The sequence below is a fragment of the Trematomus bernacchii genome, unplaced genomic scaffold, assembly GCF_902827165.1.
Source record: "Trematomus bernacchii unplaced genomic scaffold, fTreBer1.1, whole genome shotgun sequence".
NCBI classification, from domain to species: domain Eukaryota; kingdom Metazoa; phylum Chordata; class Actinopteri; order Perciformes; family Nototheniidae; genus Trematomus; species Trematomus bernacchii.
This window is the reverse complement of record NW_022987753.1, coordinates 35,001-52,500: the sequence shown is the minus strand read 5'-3', so window position 1 is coordinate 52,500 and position 17,500 is coordinate 35,001. Positions and strand designations below refer to the sequence as shown.

Sequence of the window (17,500 nt, the reverse complement as noted above, 5' to 3'; positions counted from 1 at the left end):
GAAAGCAGATAAAGTTGAGCTGGAAAATCCTCCAGCATCATTGAAGTCTCCGGTTTGGGAACATTTTGGTTTCGCAGTTACGTACAAGGATGACGGACAAAGACAGGTGGACCGAACCAAAGCTGTTTGTCGGCATTCTTCAACTAACATTGGTTACGCGGCTGGCAATACATCCAACTTGCACACTCATTTGAAAAGGCATCACCCGAACGTGAATATCACCGGCACCAAAAGAAAAAAGACTGAAGTGCAAACCCAACTCCCACTAGCATTTAAGCCTCCACCACTCGCAACAAGTTCAGTGCCATGTTAGCAAAGCGCTACCTGGCTGTATCTGCTCCCTCTGTCCCTAGAGAGAGGGTGTTCTCCACAGCAGGAGACATTAGTGCCAGAAGATCTGCCCTTTCAGCAAGCAATGTGGACAAGTTCATCTTTCTTTAAAACATGAAAATACAAGCCTAACGTCAAGCTGGCTGCTTAGGTGCTAGTGCAGTACAGTTCAAGTACAGATGATTTCAGTTCATCCAAATGCTGCACCTTAATGTTTATTTTATTATATTTTGTATTTATTTGAGTGAATATTCAGTTTTATAATAATTTAAAAAAAATAGTTTATGTTTTGTGATCATTTTTTCATCTGTACCGAAAACGTACCGAACCGTGACCTAAAAACTGAGGTACGTACCGAAGCGTTTGTGAACCGTCACACCCCTATCTTCACACATCCTGCCATGCACACAGCTACAGTGTGACTCTCATGTTGGAGGACCCTCAGGACCTTCCCAACACTAACCCTGAGGATTTACTTACTGATGAGTTTGAGGGCGAGGTCTTTGTTGGCTCTGGACTCTTTGGGGTGTTTGTAGAGGAACATGACGGAGCGCCCGATGCCGCTGTGCTTCAGAGTCTCCTGACTCACACTGGGCAGCTGCAAACACACAGGACACACTTAGTGAGAGAGGAGCATAGCGAGGGAGCATCCTAACGAGGGGGCATCCTAGCGAGGGAGCATCCTAGCGAGGGGGCATCCTAACGAGGGAGCATCCTAGCGAGGGAGCATCCTAGCGAGGGGGCATCCTAGCGAGAGGAAACGTCACAGGACACACTTAGTGAGAGAGGAGCATAGCGAGGGAGCATCCTAACGAGGGGGCATCCTAGCGAGGGAGCATCCTAGCGAGGGGGCATCCTAACGAGGGAGCATCCTAGCGAGGGGGCATCCTAACGAGGGGGCATCCTAACGAGGGGGCATCCTAGCGAGGGGGCATCCTAGCGAGGGAGCATCCTAGCGAGGGGGCATCCTAACGAGAGGAAACGTCACAGGAAACACTTAGTGAGAGAGGAGCATAGCGAGGGAGCATCCTAACGAGGGGGCATCCTAACGAGGGGGCATCCTAACGAGGGGGCATCCTAACGAGGGAGCATCCTAACGAGGGGGCATCCTAACGAGGGGGCATCCTAACGAGGGGGCATCCTAACGAGGGAGCATCCTAACGAGGGGGCATCCTAACGAGGGGGCATCCTAACGAGGGAGCATCCTAACGAGGGAGCATCCTAACGAGGGAGCATCCTAACGAGGGAGCATCCTAACGAGGGAGCATCCTAACGAGGGGAGAGGAGATTATGTCGTCACATCATTCTTATATCAATTTATTACATGGCTTAGTTGAATACTCGATTCTGATTGGTCAATTCAGAACACGTGACACGTTGTTAATCCAGAACAGACAGACTGTGTGATAACATTTTCGCCTTGCTTTTCTTTTGTACTTATGGTCTCATAACTATTTGTGCATCCACGTCCCTGCAGCCTACATCTGCTGATAGCTGAGCTTGCGTCTGCAACATCATGTCTGAGTCTGTGATCATGAATAAAGTCACTGATCATCTGAGTCACCTCCTGCAGGATGCGCAGCAGCTCTCCTCGGATCCTCAGAGCAGGGAGAGATTTATCTGGAAGAGGACTGATCCACTCTTTGATGGCAGACATCACGCCGCTGTCGATGAACGTCTCCTTCAAGTCCTGTCTGAGGGAAACACAGCACGGTCAACACCACTCGAGTCAGGAGGGAAAGGGAGTGCTGTGTCGTTATACTCAGATTATTCATTGTGTTGTGGGATTTATAAAGTAAGTCTTCTGGTTTTAAACCTGTTCTACAAACGTGTATACAGATGAATACACACAGATAGGGGCTTATGTCACATCTTCATTGCAGGAGATGAATGTAACATTTGAAAGGGTTTCATGAGCTCTTACTTCCTCAGGTGCAGGATCACGTGCGGCAGCAGCGTGAGTTTCTTTAACGCCGGTTTCTTCAGAGCGTTCAGAGTGCGGTCCTCCTGTCAGAGAGAAACACAGTCAGTATCACGGGAGGCTCTTATTGTGGCGGGGAGGGGCTCTTATTGTGGCGGGGAGGGGCTCTTAATGTGGCGGGGAGAGGCTCTTAATGTGGCGGGGAGGCTTTAATTGTGGCGGGGAGGCTTTTATTGTGGCGGGGAGGCTTTTATTGTGGCGGGGAGGGGCTTTAATTGTGGCTGGGATGCTTTTATTGTGGCGGGGAGGCTTTTATTGTGGCGGGGAGGGGCTTTAATTGTGGCGGGGATGCTTTTATTGTGGCGGGGATGCTTTAATTGTGGCGGGGAGGGGCTTTAATTGTGGCGGGGAGGGGCTTTAATTGTGGCGGGGAGGGGCTTTAATTGTGGCGGGGAGGGGCTTTAATTGTGGCGGGGAGGGGCTCTTATTGTGGCTCTCAGGCTCTTATTGTGGCTCTGAGGCTCTTATTGTGGCGGGCAAACTCTTTTTGAGGCTCTGAGGCTCTTATTGTGGCGGGTACCTCGGCGGCCTCGTTCATCTTGCTGATCATGGCGCTGACCACGTCGTCGGCGTCGCTGATGAACGTTCCTCCGTCACGGTTTCTGCGCTTCCGGCTGTTCATCGCCTTCCTCTTCGCCAGCATGACGTCGAAGTCTGACATCATGCTCATGCTGCGAACACAAAACACTCAGTGCTTTTACTTTGAAGGGCAAGGGAGGCTCCTGCTCTTGGCTCTCCCAGCTCTCAGATGCATGAAATAAATGTTTCCCGTTTACATTAAATATCATATTGTAATTTCTTAATGATATATTTTGTATGTGTAATTAAAGGCCCCCTGCTGTGTGTGATAAATGAAGGCGTCCTCACTCCTGCCCGCTGCGGTCCACCCCCTCGTCAGAGTCCGAGTCCTCCTGCTGCTGCTCCTCCTCCTGCGCCTCCTTCTTCTCCTCCAGATCCTCCTGGTTGAATCCCTGCAGGACGACACAGGTTGTTATTACACTTCATAAAGTCTGCAGCGCGTCTTCAGTTTGAGTCTGAACTCACGGTGAACTCCTCCTCCTCTTCGTCCCCGGACTCTCCGAAGATGTCAGCGATCATCTTCCTGAAACAAACACAAGGTTAGAATCCAGAGAATCACCACTTCATCATCATCTCTACATTCATGCTGTTTCTATTCCATTTCTTTCTGATTTTGCTCTGTCAAATACCTCCTCCTCCTATAATACTCACTCCTCCTCCTCGCCCTCTCCTGATTCGCTGTCGCTCCCGAACAGAGCCTTCTCGTCCTTCTTCTCCTCTGTGACCTTTGACCCCTCCTCTTCATCACTGCTGTCTGAGCCCAGCTCCCTCAGTTTGGCTAACGTGTCGTCATGGCCGTCTCTGTCCGAGTTCTCCTCGTCAGACATCGCCCGACTCCTCTTCACTGTGAGGAGGAGCAGAGGGAGGAGAGGATATCATTACAGGAGGCTATGACATCATTACAGGAAGCTATGACATCATCACAGGAAGATATGACATCATCACAGGAGGCTATGACATCATCACAGGAGGCTATGACATCATTACAGGAAGATATGACATCATCACAGGAAGATATGACATCATCACAGGAGGCTATGACATCATCACAGGAGGCTATGACATCATCACAGGAGGCTATGACATCATCACAGGAAGATATGACATCATCACAGGAGGCTATGACATCATCACAGGAGGCTATGACATCATCACAGGAAGATATCACATCATCACAGGAGGCTATGACATCATCACAGGAGGCTATGACATCATCACAGGAGGCTATGACATCATCACAGGAGGCCCAGTATGGCAGCAGTATTGGTATTCGATCAGAAATATCAGTTTAGTTTGATTACGACAACTCAGTGAATGTGTGTCAGTCTGAATTCACGCTGTTTGGCATCACAACGCTGTTATGAAAGTTTCTCTGGTATAACATGGGTGATGTTAGCATAGCAACCGAAGCTAAACTGACTACTTGCTAAGCCGTTTTCTACAGGCACTTTTTACCGGCGTATTTTTCATTATGATTCTACTTGTGATAGTCGGACATGACAACCTGTGCAGCCCATGTATTGATTCCATCCGATAGCTGCTATAATAACAAACGTCTGCCTGCTCTCCACAATGATCAATAACAGCGAACGGATGGTCAAAGTAAGGTACAAATAAACAGAATCACACGAAGCCTGGTTAGTGTTGCCTGACTTTAGAAAGTGTGTTTCTTTATAAGTGTGTGGTTGCCTTCTAGTCACTTTGCTCAGCGCTACTGCTTGTAGGCAGGCATGACGAGACTCTTCAGTCGACCCATGTTCAGGGGAGGTGGGTTTAGTTTCCTGCACGCCTCCACGTAAGAGAGACGTAAGCGACGCCGCGTCATAGCTCCGAAGCTCTTGCCTCTAGACCGACAATTTTTTGGAGCTGGAAGTGAACCGGATTCAGGAGCTAAGAGGCGGCGCCGCTGCGGTGTGAACAGGAAAAAAAACGGTACTTTTCAGCTCCGGCTCGGAGCTGAAAAGTACCGTTTTTTTCCTGTGTGAAAGGGGCATGTGAGGGACTAAGGAGGGACTGTGAGGGACTAAGGAGGGACTGTGAGGGACTGCTCTAATAATAATAATAATAGTTGTGTAGCACCTTTCAAGGGACCCAAGGCCGCTTTACCTGGTGAACAAACTAACAAACAAAAGGGGCAAATAATACTCTGATCTCTGATTGGTGGTTTCTCCCCTGATGAAGATGGGTTAGAGATCTTCCTCACCTGGTTTGTTGGTCTTCTCCTCGTCTTCTTCCTCGCTGTCTGACAGGATGGCCTTCTTCCTCTTCACTGCAGAAACACACAAACACAGGTCAATAAACCCTGAAGGTACATTCACCTGGTGAGCTCAGAGGAGATCACCTGGTGAGCTCAGAGGAGATCACCTGGTGAGCTCAGAGGAGATCACCTGGTGAGCTCAGAGGAGATCACCTGGTGAGCTCAGAGGAGATCACCAGGTGAGCTCAGAGGAGATCACCTGGTGAGCTCAGAGGACATCACCTGGTGAGCTCAGAGGAGATCACCAGGTGAGCTGGTGAGCTGATCACCTGCGTTGGTTAGGGTTCCTTTGTAATCCCAAAGCTGTTTCTCTGTTACCTGGAAAGGGGATATCTGTTGGTGAAGCACGTGAACACTTCTCTCTGAATAAAGTTAGGTTTGAATAACAGAGATCTGTTGGTGAAGCACGTGAACACTTCTCTCTGAATAAAGTTAGGTTTGAATAACAGAGATCTGTTGGTGAAGCACGTGAACACTTCTCTCTGAATAAAGTTAGGTTTGAATAACAGATATCTGTTGGTGAAGCACGTGAACACTTCTCTCTCAATAAAGTTAGGTTTGAATAACAGAGATCTGTTGGTGAAGCACGTGAACACTTCTCTCTGAATAAAGTTAGGTTTGAATAACAGATATCTTCATCAGAGTGCGTTACCTGGCTTCTCGTCTTCACTGTCGTCTTTCTGCTGCTCTCCATCACTTCCTGCTGCTGCAGCCTTCTTCTGTTTGCCCTCCTCTTCCTCCTCACTATCAGACTGCATGACAGCCTTCCACTTCCCTCCTCCTCCTCCCTCCTCCTGCTGCGCCCCCCCCTCCCCCCCAGAGTCTATCTGTGCCGCCTTGCGTCTTGCAGGCGTCTCTGTTTCAGAGTCACTGTGGTGTTTGTCGTTCTCCGAGTCGCTGTCTGCTTTCTTCCTCTCCTCCTCTTCCTCCTTCTTCCCCTCCTCTTCCTCCTCCATGTCTGAGCTGCTCGCCCTGCGTTTGGCGGCAGGCGACGCCCCGCCCTCCTCGTTATCTGACGTGTGTTTGGCGGGCGACTCGTCCTCTGAGCCGCTCATCCTGCGTTTCACCGGAGGAGAGGATTCGTTGTCGCTGTCGGCGGCTCGAGGACGAGCCTCTTCATCGCTGCCGCCTCCTCTTCGCTGCTCCTCTTCATCATCACTGCCTCCTCCTTCCATGGGTTTCGGGGCGTCTCCATCGTTACTGCCATCGTCCTGTCGAGACAAACAGTCCTGGCTCAGAGTCACAGAAACATCTGGAAGCATTTTAAAGATCACCTGTTGTGCTAGATTTCAACAATATATGAAAGGGCCATGTCTGCACCACGGCACCGAGTCGACCCACCAGGTTCTGAACCTGGTTCTGAACCTGGTGGGTCGACTCGGTGCCGTGGTGCAGACATGGCCCTTTCATATATTGTTGAAATCTACCAGTTCTGAAGTCTTCACACTGAAAGAGTGGATCACATCAGTCCAGTTCTGAAGTCTTCACACTGGCTTCCAGAGAATTGATTTTAAAGCACTGAATGGTTTAGGACCAAATCATTTTAACGATCTCGTGCAGCAGTATGAACCGCCCAGGAGTCTCAGGTCCTCTGGTCTGAGTCTCAGGTCCTCTGGTCTGAGTCTCAGGTCCTCTGGTCTGAGTCTCAGGTCCTCTGGTCTGAGTCTCAGGTCCTCTGGTCTGAGTCTCAGGTCCTCTAGTCTCTGCTCCAAGAGTCAGAGCTAAACATGGAGAAGCAGCGTCTAGCTTGTATGCCCCGACCATCTGGATCCTGCAGGTCCTCTGCAACCCTTAGTACTTTCAAATCCAGACTAAAACATATCTTTTTGTCGCTGCATTTGAGTGAGCTGTTCATACCCAAACTGTTTTATAGCCGTTGTGTTTATTTGATTATATGCCATTGTATAATGTGTTTTCTGTATTTATTCTTAAATGTATTTTATTTTATTTTGTAAAGCACTTTGAATTGCCGTGTGCTGAAAGGTGCTGTATAAATACACTTGCCTTGCCTACAGTGGAAACCTGATATTGTCAACAGTGTGTGCATTGATGTATGCATAGGAGTGATTGATAACGGACAGCACTAAAGGAACCACAGGGGCTGATTGTAATGTATCAGGCAGTGTGTGGAGCTCTGACCTCAGACTGATGGCCGCCGTCTGACCCCGGGAGTTCATCCTGAACCGGAGTGCCGCCTCCATCGTCTGCAACAAAACAAAAACACGTCAGCGTCTGTACCTCGTCAGGATGGACTGTTACACACCTGCAGAAAAATAATGTTTTTGTGGTGGAATAACAGCAAGACGTGTGAAATCACTATTTTATAATAGAAGCATGTTTCTATTTGAGTGGCGTTTGAGTGAGACCATAGAGACAAGAGAGAAAACTTATTTGTAATAATAACCTCAAACTGAGTTTACAAAATGCCAAAGACAAAGCTGCATCGCACACTAAAATATTCTTAATGTCCAAAAGGCACAACATATTTTGGTAAAAAACAGGATCTATTCTACTATTAACTGAAACCAAATATTCCTTTCTTTGCCCAGAACTATAACTACTATGAAACTATACCAGGCTTCATGTGTGTAACCGTCGCTCATCAAGGTTTACTTCACTGCTTATGTTCTGTTCAACAAGGAGACATGTATTACATTAAACCTACTTCATGGCCTTTATATGAATCTCCACCAGATCAGTACCTCAGATGTGTACAGGAAAGAGTACATCTACTCAGTTATATATTACACCCCTGAACCTGCACAGCAGCTGTTATGAGACACAGACAGTACCATCAATCACCTTTAGTCACAATATGACAGAGAATAAGAGCTAAACAGCCTCCTGTGTGTCATGTGTAGCACCTGGAGTCACTGGAGCTACCTACTATATACTTGAAAGTGTACTTATGTAAATTGTAATATGTATGTATTTTTAAATACTATGTGAATGCCTGTTTATATGATAATGTTCTATGTTCTTCGTCCCTATCTATACTCTGCTGTAACAACGTTCATTTCCCCTTTTTGGGAGGAATAAAGGGATTCTGATTCTGAAGCTTAGCATGTTAGCTTGTTAGATTGATCTAAGAACCACTACAACGAGTGGATGTTAGCCTGTTAGCATAGCTAGCTCCATCTAAGAACCACTACAACGAGTGGATGTAGCATAGTTAGCTTATTAGCATAGTTAGCTCCATCTACGACCCACTTCAATGAGTGTATGTAGCATAGTTAGCTTGTTAGCATAGTTAGCTCCATCTACGACCCACTACAATGAGTGGATGTAGCATAGTTAGCTTGTTAGCATAGTTAGCTCCATCTACGACCCACTACAATGAGTGGATGTAGCATAGTTAGCTTGTTAGCATAGTTAGCTCCATCTACGACTGACTACAATGAGTGTATGTAGCATAGTTAGCTTATTAGCATGTTGTGAAACAAAGCAGAACAACAGTCTATTTTTACCAGAGTTTCTCCCGGACACAAAGTCTTCCTCTTCTCCGTCCATTTCCCTGAAGAACAAAGGCTCGGGTTCAGATCCAAACAGCTGACGGCTCTGTGTTTGTTTTAACTTTAATACAAAAGCGGGAGAAATTATACGTTTTTTTTTAGAAACTAAAAGCTAACTGAGAGCCAAAATGGTGGTGTGGCTAATGAGATATGCGCATGCGCCAACGTGCGGCCATCTAACAATGACGTAGTCGGATGTTTTTTTCAAAATAAGATATGATAAGATCCCCAGCTTTCACCTGGCAGCTCAGGTTCCCCAGCAATACATGAACATAAAGTACATTTAGAAACAAAAACACATCTATATAACGTTTTCCCTGGTTGCAAAAAACCCACGTTAAATCATGTAAAACATCAACCTTGAAGTGGTGTTAGCATTTAGCCATCGCTGCCTTCATCAATGACCTCTTCAGTTTGTAGGGCTTGGTTTGCTGTAACAGTTCAAAGCAAAGGAGGTGGAGGATCTGTGCTGTCAGGTGGGAATCAGAGAATGTCCCTTCCTTCAGACTAGTTTCATCTCACATGGGTTTCTTTCTATCGCCTTCTTCCTGCCATCGCACAGACTCATTATCATCTGGTCTTCTTGTCTTTATTAGGATCCCCATTAGCACTAGCATGAGCATCTGGTGTGCAAGACTTATGAATATGGAGTTTAAGAAGAACACTGAGTGACGTCAGAGTTGAGAACAGAACATTATCATCAGGATCAAATTGGGTCACTCCGGATTAAAGTCATCACTGCATCTGATTGGAAAACATCCAACTGGCAGCTCTCCAACAATCAGAGACAATACATCATGTATTCTTTAGCTGCCCGGAATATACCAGACAAAGACTCATTCTGAAAACTGCAATGGAACAACATAACATCAAGGACATGGATCTCAAGTCAATATTCGCAAGAAACACGGGAAATGAAGTTCACAAACTGATCTTCACGTCTCTCAAAAACACTCTACTGAGGACAAAGATATAACTTGAAGATTCAACAAGTCAACAGTAGGTGGCGACAATGCTCCAAGTGGTTGCGACTCGCCATCAAACCAAAGAAGAAGAAGAAGACGTCAGAGTCGCGCGACACAGTCCCCATAACAACACACGTGTATCGAGATGGCGGACTCGAGTCGGCTCTGTTCGGTGTTCCTGGGCTCAGAGACCGGCATCCTGAAGGGGGTCAGTCTGTCCCGGAAACAGGCCTTTAACTTCTGCAACACGCAACACCTGTCCCGGGACCAGGAGGTGCGCGTGCTGGTGTGGGGGGACCGCGCGGAGACGGACCTGCTGCTGGGGGCGCGCGACGGATCCGTCAAGACCTTCAGCCTCGAGAAGGGGTCTTTCACCGAGACCCGGAGCTGTGGAGACCCGCAAGAAGGAGGCTTTACTGGGCTGGAGGTCCTGGAGGAGGGGGGGCTGGTGACCTGCCAGGAGACCGGGACCATCAGGGTGAGTAGACCTGTAGAGAGACCTGTAGACCTGTAGAGAGAGACCTGTAGAGAGAGACATGTAGAGAGAGACCTGTATAGAGAGACCTGTATAGAGAGACCTGTAGACCTGTAGAGAGAGACCTGTAGACCTGTAGAGAGAGACCTGTAGACCTGTAGAAAGAGACCTGTAGACCTGTATAGAGAGACCTGTAGTGTTGCCCCCCCACGAGTTAATGTCAGCGGACACCTCAGCAGGAACACCTTGATAGTTCCAGTGATGCAGTTGTGTTTTTAAATCTCACAAAGTGTCCTCCTGGTTCTGATGAATGTTTACATGAGGACTGGAGGGGGGAGTACTCGATATCAACATGTGTACTGAAGTAATATACTTAGTTACTATACTTGTGTAACATGTGATGCTGTTCCAGGTGTTTACATGTGATGGTGTTCCAGGTGTTCCAGGTGTTTACATGGTATTTACCTGTTTACCTGTCTCCCAGGTGTGGCGTGAGTCCAGCAGTGACCCGGTAGCAGAGGTGATAACGGGGAAGAACGTGTCTCGGATGCGTCAGAACCCGGCTCAGAGAAACAAAATGGCCACCGGGGGGAAGGAGAACGGGCTGAAGATCTGGGACCTGGAGAACCCAAAGAACCCCCCCGTGTTCTCCGCTAAGAACCTGAAGGACGACTGGCTGGACCTGAAGAGGGCTCAGTGGGTCCGGGACATGGCCTTCATCCCCCAGTCTGAGAAGGTGGTCACCTGCACGGGCTACCATCAGGTGGGTCCACTGCTACACTAGTGTGTGTGTGTGTGTGATGGTTCCTGATGAGAGACTAGTGTGTGTGTGTGTGATGGTTCCTGATGAGACACTAGTGTGTGTGTGTGTGTGTGTGATGGTTCCTGATGAGACACTAGTGTGTGTGTGTGTGTGTGTGATGGTTCCTGATGAGACACTAGTGTGTGTGTGATGGTTCCTGATGAGACACTAGTGTGTGTGTGATGGTTCCTGATGAGACACTAGTGTGTGATGGTTCCTGATGAGACACTAGTGTGTGTGTGTGTGTGTGTGATGGTTCCTGATGAGACACTAGTGTGTGTGTGATGGTTCCTGATGAGACACTAGTGTGTGTGTGTGATGGTTAGGCCTGTCGCGATAATCAATACATTGACTTATCGTACGATAAATAAAAATGGACTCGATAACTTTTCTGAGCTCGATAAATTGCCGTTTACATGCGTGTTTGTTTACATAAGGATGTGACCAGCATGTTAGCCCGGCGCGCTGTGAGGGGCTCACACACAGCCAGGTCAGGACACTCCGCGTGCAGCAGTGTAGCAGCCAAATGAATAATATAGAGACAAGCAGGAGACAACGTGTGACTTACTCCAGGGGAATTTGAAGTTAAATGGAATTGGTTGCAAAACCTAATTCCACGTCTCCGGTGTGGGAATATTTTGGATGTAAGCCAAATCAACGAGGCGAACCTACGGACTTCAATGAGCCGGGCGGTGTGTCGCATTTGTTTTAAAAAGGTAGCAACAAAAACTAGCGATACGACCAACCTTAAACTGCACCTGAAACACAACCACCCCATTCTCCCAGCTGGGAGCAAACACGGCAGCTGGAGATGGAGAGCCCCCACCTTCCCTACAGTTTACAATCACAGATGCATTTTCCCGACAATGCAAACATGTTGGTGTTCCTTGCTCGAAATCTTTGAAATACAGATTTGGATATGGCCTGTTGAGACATCTGGGTCTTTGTCTGGACAGTGGACTGTACACTTGACTGCTGTTTTAAGGAGGGTTTTTTTTGCTTGTGAGACAATGTGTGCTCATATTTATTTATGTATTTATTTATGTATTTATGTATATATATATATATGAGCACACATCGTCTCACAAGCAAAAAAAAACCTCCTGAAAATAGCAGTCAAGTCTATCAGCCGTTATAATAACGCTCTCTATCGGCCGTTATAATAACGCTCTCTATCGGCCGTTATAATAACGCTCTATCGGCCGTTATAATAACGCTCTCTATCGGCCGTCATAATAACGCTCTCTATCGGCCGTCATAACTCTCTCTCGGTCGTCATAACGCTCTCTATCGGCCGTCATAACGCTCTCTATCGGCCGCTATAATAACGCTCTATCGGCCGCTATAATAACGCTCTATCGGCCGCTATAATAACGCTCTCTATCGGCCGTCATAACGCTCTCTATCGGCCGCTATAATAACGCTCTCTATCGGCCGCTATAATAACTCTCTATCGGCCGTTATAATAACGCTCTCTATCGGCCGCTATAATAACGCTCTCTATCGGCCGTCATAACTCTCTCTATCGGCCGTTATAATAACGCTCTCTATCGGCCGTTATAATAACGCTCTCTATCGGCCGTTATAATAACGCTCTCTATCGGCCGTCATAACTCTCTCGGTCGTCATAACGCTCTCTATCGGCCGTCATAACGCTCTCTATCGGCCGCTATAATAACGCTCTCTATCGGCCGCTATAATAACGCTCTCTATCGGCCGTCATAACGCTCTCTATCGGCCGCTATAATAACGCTCTCTATCGGCCGCTATAATAACTCTCTCTATCGGCCGTTATAATAACGCTCTCTATCGGCCGCTATAATAACGCTCTCTATCGGCCGTCATAATAACTCTCTCTATCGGCCGTTATAATAACGCTCTCTATCGGCCGCTATAATAACGCTCTCTATCGGCCGTCATAATAACTCTCTATCGGCCGTCACAATAACGCTCTCTATCGGCCGCTATAATAACGCTCTCTATCGGCCGTCATAACGCTCTCTATCGGCCGTCACAATAACGCTCTCTATCGGCCGTCACAATAACGCTCTATCGGCCGTCATAATAACGCTCTCTCTCGGCCGTCATAACGCTCTCTATCGGCCGCTATAATAACGCTCTCTATCGGCCGTCACAATGGCGCTCTCTATCGGCCGTCGTAACAACGCTCTCTATCGGCCGTCACAATAACGCTCTATCAGCCGTCATAACGCTCTCTATCGGCCGCTATAATAACGCTCTCTATCGGCCGTCATAACGCTCTCTCTCGGCCGTCATAACGCTCTCTATCGGCCGTCACAATAACGCTCTCTATCGGCCGTCACAATAACGCTCTCTATCGGCCGTCATAACGCTCTCTATCGGCCGTCATAATAACGCTCTCTCTCGGCCGTCATAACGCTCTCTATCGGCCGTCACAATAACGCTCTCTCTCGGCCATCATAACGCTCTCTATCGGCCGTCACAATAACGCTCTCTATCGGCCGTCACAATAACGCTCTCTCTCGGCCGTCATGACGCTCTCTATCGGCCGCTATAATAACGCTCTCTATCGGCCGTCATAATAACGCTCTCTATCGGCCGTCACAATAACGCTCTCTCTCGGCCGTCACAATAACGCTCTCTCTCGGCCGTCACAATAACGCTCTCTATCGGCCGTCACAATAACGCTCTCTATCGGCCGTCATAACGCTCTCTCTCGGCCGTCATAACGCTCTCTATCGGCCGCTATAAAAACGCTCTCTATCGGCCGTCATAATAACGCTCTCTCTCGGCCGTCATAACGCTCTCTATCGGCCGTCACAATAACGCTCTCTCTCGGCCGTCATAACGCTCTCTATCGGCCGTCACAATAACGCTCTCTATCGGCCGTCACAATAACTCTCTCTATCGACCGTCACAATAACTCTCTCTATCGGCCGTCACAATAACGCTCTCTATCGGCCGTCACAATAACGCTCTCTATCGGCCGTCACAATAACGCTCTCTCTCGGCCGTCACAATAACGCTCTCTCTCGGCCGTCATAACGCTCTCTCTCGGCCGTCACTAACGCTCTCTCTCGGCCGTCATAACGCTCTCTATCGGCCGTCACAATAACGCTCTCTATCGGCCGTCACAATAACGCTCTCTATCGGCCGTCACAATAACTCTCTATCGGCCGTCACAATAACGCTCTCTATCGGCCGTCACAATAACTCTCTCTCTCGGCCGTCACAATAACGCTCTCTCTCGGCCGTCATAACGCTCTCTATCGGCCGTCACAATAACGCTCTCTATCGGCCGTCACAATAACTCTCTCTATCGGCCGCCACAATAACGCTCTCTCTCGGCCGTCACAATAACGCTCTCTATCGGCCGTCACAATAACGCTCTATCGGCCGTCACAATGGCGCTCTCTATCGGCCGCCACAATAACGCTCTCTCTCGGCCGTCACAATAACGCTCTATCGGCCGTCACAATAACGCTCTCTCTCGGCCGTCACAATAACGCTCTCTATCGGCCGTCACAATAACGCTCTCTATCGGCCGTCACAATAACGCTCTCTATCGGCCGTCACAATAACTCTCTCTCTCGGCCGTCACAATAACGCTCTCTATCGGCCGTCACAATAACGCTCTCTATCGGCCGTCACAATGGCGCTCTCTATCGGCCGTCGTAACGACGCTCTCTATCGGCCGTCACAATGACGCTCTCTATCGGCCGTCACAATGACTCTCTATCGGCCGTCACAATGACGCTCTCTATCGGCCGTCACAATGACGCTCTCTATCGGCCGTCACAATGACGCTCTCTATCGGCCGTCACAATGACGCTCTCTATCGGCCGTCACAATGACGCTCTCTATCGGCCGCCACAATGACGCTCTCTATCGGCCGTCACAATGACGCTCTCTATCGGCCGTCACAATAACTCTCTATCGGCCGCCACAATGACGCTCTCTATCGGCCGCCACAATGACGCTCTCTCTCGGCCGTCACAATGACGCTCTCTATCGGCCGTCACAATGACGCTCTCTATCGGCCGTCACAATAACGCTCTCTATCGGCCGTCACAATGGCGCTCTCTATCGGCCGTCGTAACAACGCTCTCTATCGGCCGTCACAATGACGCTCTATCGGCCGTCATAATGACGCTCTCTATCGGCCGTCACAATAACGCTCTCTATCGGCCGTCGTAACAACGCTCTCTATCGGCCGCCACAATAACGCTCTCTCTCGGCCGTCACAATAACGCTCTCTATCGGCCGTCACAATAACGCTCTATCGGCCGTCACAATGGCGCTCTCTATCGGCCGTCGTAACGACGCTCTCTATCGGCCGTCACAATGACGCTCTCTATCGGCCGTCGTAACGACGCTCTCTATCGGCCGTCGTAACGACGCTCTCTATCGGCCGTCACAATAACGCTCTCTCTCGGCCGTCACAATAACGCTCTCTATCGGCCGTCACAATAACGCTCTCTATCGGCCGTCACAATAACGCTCTATCGGCCGTCGTAACAACGCTCTCTATCGGCCGTCACAATAACGCTCTCTATCGGCCGTCACAATAACGCTCTCTCTCGGCCGTCACAATAACGCTCTCTATCGGCCGTCACAATAACTCTCTCTATCGGCCGTCGTAATGACGCTCTCTATCGGCCGTCGTAATGACGCTCTCTATCGGCCGTCGTAACGACGCTCTCTATCGGCCGTCACAATGACGCTCTATCGGCCGTCACAATAACTCTCTCTATCGGCCGTCACAACGACTCTCTCTATCGGCCGTCACAACGACTCTCTATCGGCCGTCGCAACGACGCTCTCTATCGGCCGTCGCAACGACGCTCTCTATCGGCCGTCGCAACGACGCTCTCTATCGGCCGTCGCAACGACGCTCTCTATCGGCCGTCGCAACGACGCTCTCTATCGGCCGTCGCAACGACGCTCTCTATCGGCCGTCGCAACGACGCTCTATCGGCCGTCGTAACGACGCTCTCTATCGGCCGTCGTAACGACGCTCTCTATCGGCCGTCGTAACGACGCTCTCTATCGGCCGTCACAATAACGCTCTCTCTCGGCCGTCACAATAACGCTCTCTATCGGCCGTCACAATAACGCTCTCTATCGGCCGTCACAATAACGCTCTCTATCGGCCGTCGTAACAACGCTCTCTATCGGCCGTCACAATAACGCTCTCTCTCGGCCGTCACAATAACGCTCTCTATCGGCCGTCACAATAACTCTCTCTATCGGCCGTCGTAATGACGCTCTCTATCGGCCGTCGTAACGACGCTCTCTATCGGCCGTCACAATGACGCTCTATCGGCCGTCACAATAACTCTCTATCGGCCGTCGCAACGACGCTCTCTATCGGCCGTCGCAACGACGCTCTCTATCGGCCGTCGCAACGACGCTCTCTATCGGCCGTCGCAACGACGCTCTCTATCGGCCGTCGCAACGACGCTCTATCGGCCGTCGCAACGACGCTCTCTATCGGCCGTCGCAACGACGCTCTATCGGCCGTCGCAACGACGCTCTCTATCGGCCGTCGCAACGACGCTCTCTATCGGCCGTCACAATAACGCTCTCTAATAACGAGCCTTTGGAACTGAAACACTTTAGGGAGAAAAAAGACATTTATAATCCTAATGTTTCATAAACGTGCGACGATTAGTCGACTGATCGCCTTAATTGATGACTATTGGTCGAGGGTAGTTTCATCATCAGAGGCACACGTCCTCAAACAATTCAACATCAATATATAAAACACAATAAAGCAGTAGAGATAAAGTAGGTCCATATCCACGACCCCTCCTTAGTGTATTCATATATATATCAATAACACTTTGTCCCCCCCCCCAGGTCCATATCCACGACCCCTCCTCCCCCCAGCGCCGCCCCGTGATGGAGATGGAGTTCGGGGATTACCCTCTGACGGCCCTCTCCCTGCCGACGGGGGGCACCTCTGTGGTGGTGGGCAACACCCGGGGCGAGGTGGCCGTGCTGGACCTGAGGAAGGGCCTGGTGAGGGGGGTCCTGAAGGGTCTGTGTGGGGGGGTGAGGGCCCTGCAGTGCCACCCCTCCCTCCCCATCGTGGCCTCCTGCGGTCTGGACCGGTTCCTCCGGATCCACAGCCTGGAGGACCGGAAGCTCCAGCACAAGGTCTACCTGAAGTCCCGCCTCAACTGCCTGCTGCTCGCCAGCCAGCGGGAGGAGTGGGGGGGGCGGGGCGGGGGCGGGGGGCGAGGAGGTGAAGAAGGAGGAAGAGGAAGAGGAGGAGGAGGAGGAGGAGGATGAGGTGTGGGAGACCATGGAGAGGGTAGAGGAGCAGGGGAAGAGGAAGAGTACGGAGGAAGAGGAGGTAGAGGAGGAGGAGACGCTGAAGAAGAAGAAAAGCAAAAAAGGAGAGGATTGAGGCGTTTGAGGCCCGGTCACAGTGTGGGACATTTGAACGCTGTGAGGCTGAAACTGAGATGTATTTTGTGATATTTTGTCTGAGAGCTTTATTAAAATAACAGCTTGTACTCACGACTCCTCTCACTTTATGATCTCTATCAGACGAGCCTCGCCTGAAGCTCCTTCGCTCAGACGAGCCTCGCCTGAAGCTCCTTCGCTCA

General features: G+C 49.6%; 2 protein-coding genes across 2 annotated transcripts in view; one reads left to right on the top strand and one right to left on the bottom strand.

The window, feature by feature from the left end:
• LOC117496557 (protein IWS1 homolog) overlaps window positions 1-8,792 on the bottom strand; it is a 33,354-nt gene extending 24,562 nt beyond the window's left edge. The window contains exons 1-11 of the mRNA XM_034148258.1: window positions 8,615-8,792; window positions 7,287-7,351; window positions 5,800-6,358; window positions 5,094-5,159; window positions 3,542-3,734; window positions 3,356-3,413; window positions 3,179-3,282; window positions 2,832-2,982; window positions 2,255-2,337; window positions 1,895-2,024; window positions 811-928 (exon numbers count right to left, since the gene is read on the bottom strand). Coding sequence (XP_034004149.1) covers window positions 811-928; window positions 1,895-2,024; window positions 2,255-2,337; window positions 2,832-2,982; window positions 3,179-3,282; window positions 3,356-3,413; window positions 3,542-3,734; window positions 5,094-5,159; window positions 5,800-6,358; window positions 7,287-7,351; window positions 8,615-8,657 — 1,570 coding nt within the window. The 5' untranslated portion in view covers window positions 8,658-8,792. The remainder of the gene's footprint in view (window positions 1-810; window positions 929-1,894; window positions 2,025-2,254; window positions 2,338-2,831; window positions 2,983-3,178; window positions 3,283-3,355; window positions 3,414-3,541; window positions 3,735-5,093; window positions 5,160-5,799; window positions 6,359-7,286; window positions 7,352-8,614) is intronic.
• A 918-nt stretch (window positions 8,793-9,710) lies between these two features.
• Window positions 9,711-17,407, top strand: wdr74 (WD repeat domain 74). Its single transcript, XM_034148265.1, is given in 4 exon segments — window positions 9,711-10,102; window positions 10,584-10,862; window positions 16,746-17,098; window positions 17,100-17,407. Coding segments are annotated over 4 exon segments (1,164 nt in total). The 5' UTR covers window positions 9,711-9,769; the 3' UTR covers window positions 17,299-17,407.
• The last annotated feature ends 93 nt before the right edge of the window (window positions 17,408-17,500 follow it).